Source organism: Juglans regia, chromosome 4 (genome assembly GCF_001411555.2).
Source record: "Juglans regia cultivar Chandler chromosome 4, Walnut 2.0, whole genome shotgun sequence".
NCBI lineage: Eukaryota > Viridiplantae > Streptophyta > Magnoliopsida > Fagales > Juglandaceae > Juglans > Juglans regia.
The window spans coordinates 17,733,240-17,736,045 of NC_049904.1; the positions used below are offsets into that span (position 1 = coordinate 17,733,240).

General features: G+C 33.1%; 1 protein-coding gene across 1 annotated transcript; it reads right to left on the reverse strand.

Moving 5' to 3' along the window:
• Nucleotides 1-1,780: 1,780 nt before the first annotated feature.
• LOC109004693 lies at nt 1,781-2,425 on the reverse strand. The gene has a single exon (XM_018983321.1). The coding sequence runs from the start codon at nt 2,423-2,425 to the stop codon at nt 1,781-1,783; it is 645 nt and encodes a 214-aa protein (XP_018838866.1).
• Nucleotides 2,426-2,806: the final 381 nt, after the last annotated feature.

Genomic DNA, 2,806 nt, shown 5'->3' on the forward strand with positions numbered 1-2,806 from the left:
TTGTCTTAGTGTTCCATAGAATCTAGAATCAACTCAATCTGAGCTCATATGAGAGAGTTAAGCCCATGTTACGAAGCAATGTCGAAACTGTCCAGAACCGCTCAATTAACTTTGTTTTGCATTTTACGACTCCATTTGCTTCCTAAATAAAAATATAAAAATAATGAGTATATTTAGGCACCAAATAAGTATAAAATACTAAACATTAAGAGAGAAAAATATGACACTTTGCATTCTCATCATAGGCCATAAAATGTTATTAATATATGTATTTTATGTTTAAAGCATATGATCAAATAAATTTTCATGTTTAAGATTAAAATTTTATGTTATAAATTATAATAGCATTGTCTTATATATAATTATAATTTATATAATTATACATAATATATATATAAATTTTATATAATATAAAAATATTATATATAATATTACAAAAATTAATTTAAAATATATAATATAATGAACCAGTCTAATCCGGTCCTAAAAAGTATAGAACCGGAACAAAATAAGTAGCACAATTAGAACAAAATAACTCAATAGGATTGAAATTCATTTGGGAATTTTAAGAAACACAAATAGAAATATATCCCATAATAAACATTAAACAGATTCTTTTTCACAACCGATTCTTTTTCTATACATAGTTTACAAAAATAAATTAATAGAGTACTATAGGTTAAACATGTTGAATTTTCTAACAATTTACCAACTATATAAAGATGAGTACTTTTAAAATTGTGAAATATAATTAGAATTGGTGAGGGCAAAACCTTCAATAAGGTCTAAAGATTTAAAAATGTGCATTTTACTTCAATTAAGTGCACGCTAGCTTGTGTGCTTTATGCATGCCTAGGCTCGAGATGGTACTGTTTGTCCTAATTAAAGTGTGCATGGGGCTTTCACCAACACTAGAAATTTACATATAAAATCATGATACCAAAATAAAGAATACGATAACAAAATAAATATTCTTTCTCATCTTGCATTAATGGCTATTCGTAGCGCGCATTTCATTTATCAGCGGCAACAGTACCCCATCTCAATTGGGCTTCCATGGTAGGTAACAACCATTTAAAGCCGACTTTGCCCATGATAACTACCCAATAAATCCCTCTACTTTCTATTAAAAATGTACATTATTCTAAAGATAAGTTAAAAATTCAACAATACTAGTATAAGTTACATGGATGATAGTTAACATCTCCTTGTCATATATAGTCATATTCAAGTGATATGGGGACAAACAAATTTCTCATATCTATTTCTTCCCAAAAGGTTTGTCTCAAAAGATTTTTGGAGACAAAATTTGAATTTTGTCCCAAAAAATACTTTTAGGGACTAAATCTGGCAGAACTGGTCGGAAGCGTTCGAACGAGAATATTCTTTTGAGACGAAATCAAACTGTTCAAATGGAACATGTATTGTTCGAACGGTTGGGTTCTATTCGAACTCAATCGAAATTTGATTTGAACGACGCAAGTTTATTTGATCCTATTTGAATGGATGGAGTGCTTGAAAAGTTTATGTCTGTTCGGATAGAAATATTTATGTTCGAACAAAAATAATCTGATCGAAAGCAATTTATATACAATCGAATTGAACATATGTTAGAACGGGTGGTTCAATATTTTTGTTCAAACGGTTTGTGGTACATTCGAATGATGACAAATGTGTTTGAACAAACTTTTAATTGTTTTTTTTTTTTTGATAATAGGACTGATCTCATTAATCATAAGAATGACTTACATCAACTCAAGCTAAAACCAGGAGATAACAATTACAACATTTCCTTAGAGACTATAGGAAAGATACATGAAGGACAAGTTTCAAGGTCATAGGTATCCTCTGTGGCTTCCAGTGCATTGTTGGCTAGGAGATGTGATGCCATATTGGCCTCTCGATATACATGAGTCACAGACCATACTGCATACGAGTTGAGTATCTCCCGTGCATCTTCCACAAGACAGCCTCCCAAACTCCAGTTTCTGGCGCAGTTTTGCAATAAATCCACCACTTGCTTAGAGTCCCCTTCTAGACAGACATGTGTTAGTCCAATTTCTTTGCAGAAAACAACTGCTAGAAGTAGGCCATAAGCTTCCGCATCAAAAGGGGTCCCTTTCAGGTTTCTGCTTGCCCGTAAGCTTCCCATGACCAGTCCATCATGATCTCTAATGAGCACTCCAATTCCAATTCTCCCTTCCTCTAAGTTGACAGCTGCATCCCAGTTCACCTTTAAGGAACCCACCTCAGGTTTTTTCCATTTTGGCACCCCTGCACAAGCATTAAACTTAACTGCTCTATCCTCTGTAATAGCTTCCTGGTAGACTGCAAGATCTGTCTTGGCCTGTTGATGAAGAGCCGTTGGATGTTGGAACTCCTTACCATGGTAGGTGTTGTTCCTTCTGGACCATAGTCCCTTCATAGTTGCTGCCACCTCCTCTAGTTCCTCAAGGCTGAGTATCTCTACCAGACTTGACTGTTACGTCTGTTTGATTGTTTGAGGCTCAAGGCACTAAAACTTTTAATTGTTTGAATGTTCAAACATGCAATTTGTTCGAATGGACAATTTATATATTCGAACAAAATTGACAGTTCTCAAGTCATTTGAACGATTCTGATTGCTAGTTCGAGCGGAAGCTAAAATGCATTCGAAGGTTAATAAATTGCAAATTGTCGTTTGAACTGGGTATTTTACGTTTGAACGGTACTCATGATACAATATATAACTACAAGTATAAATATAGTATTATAACTACTAGTATACTAATATATATATGTATAAATATTATACTATAAATGTAAC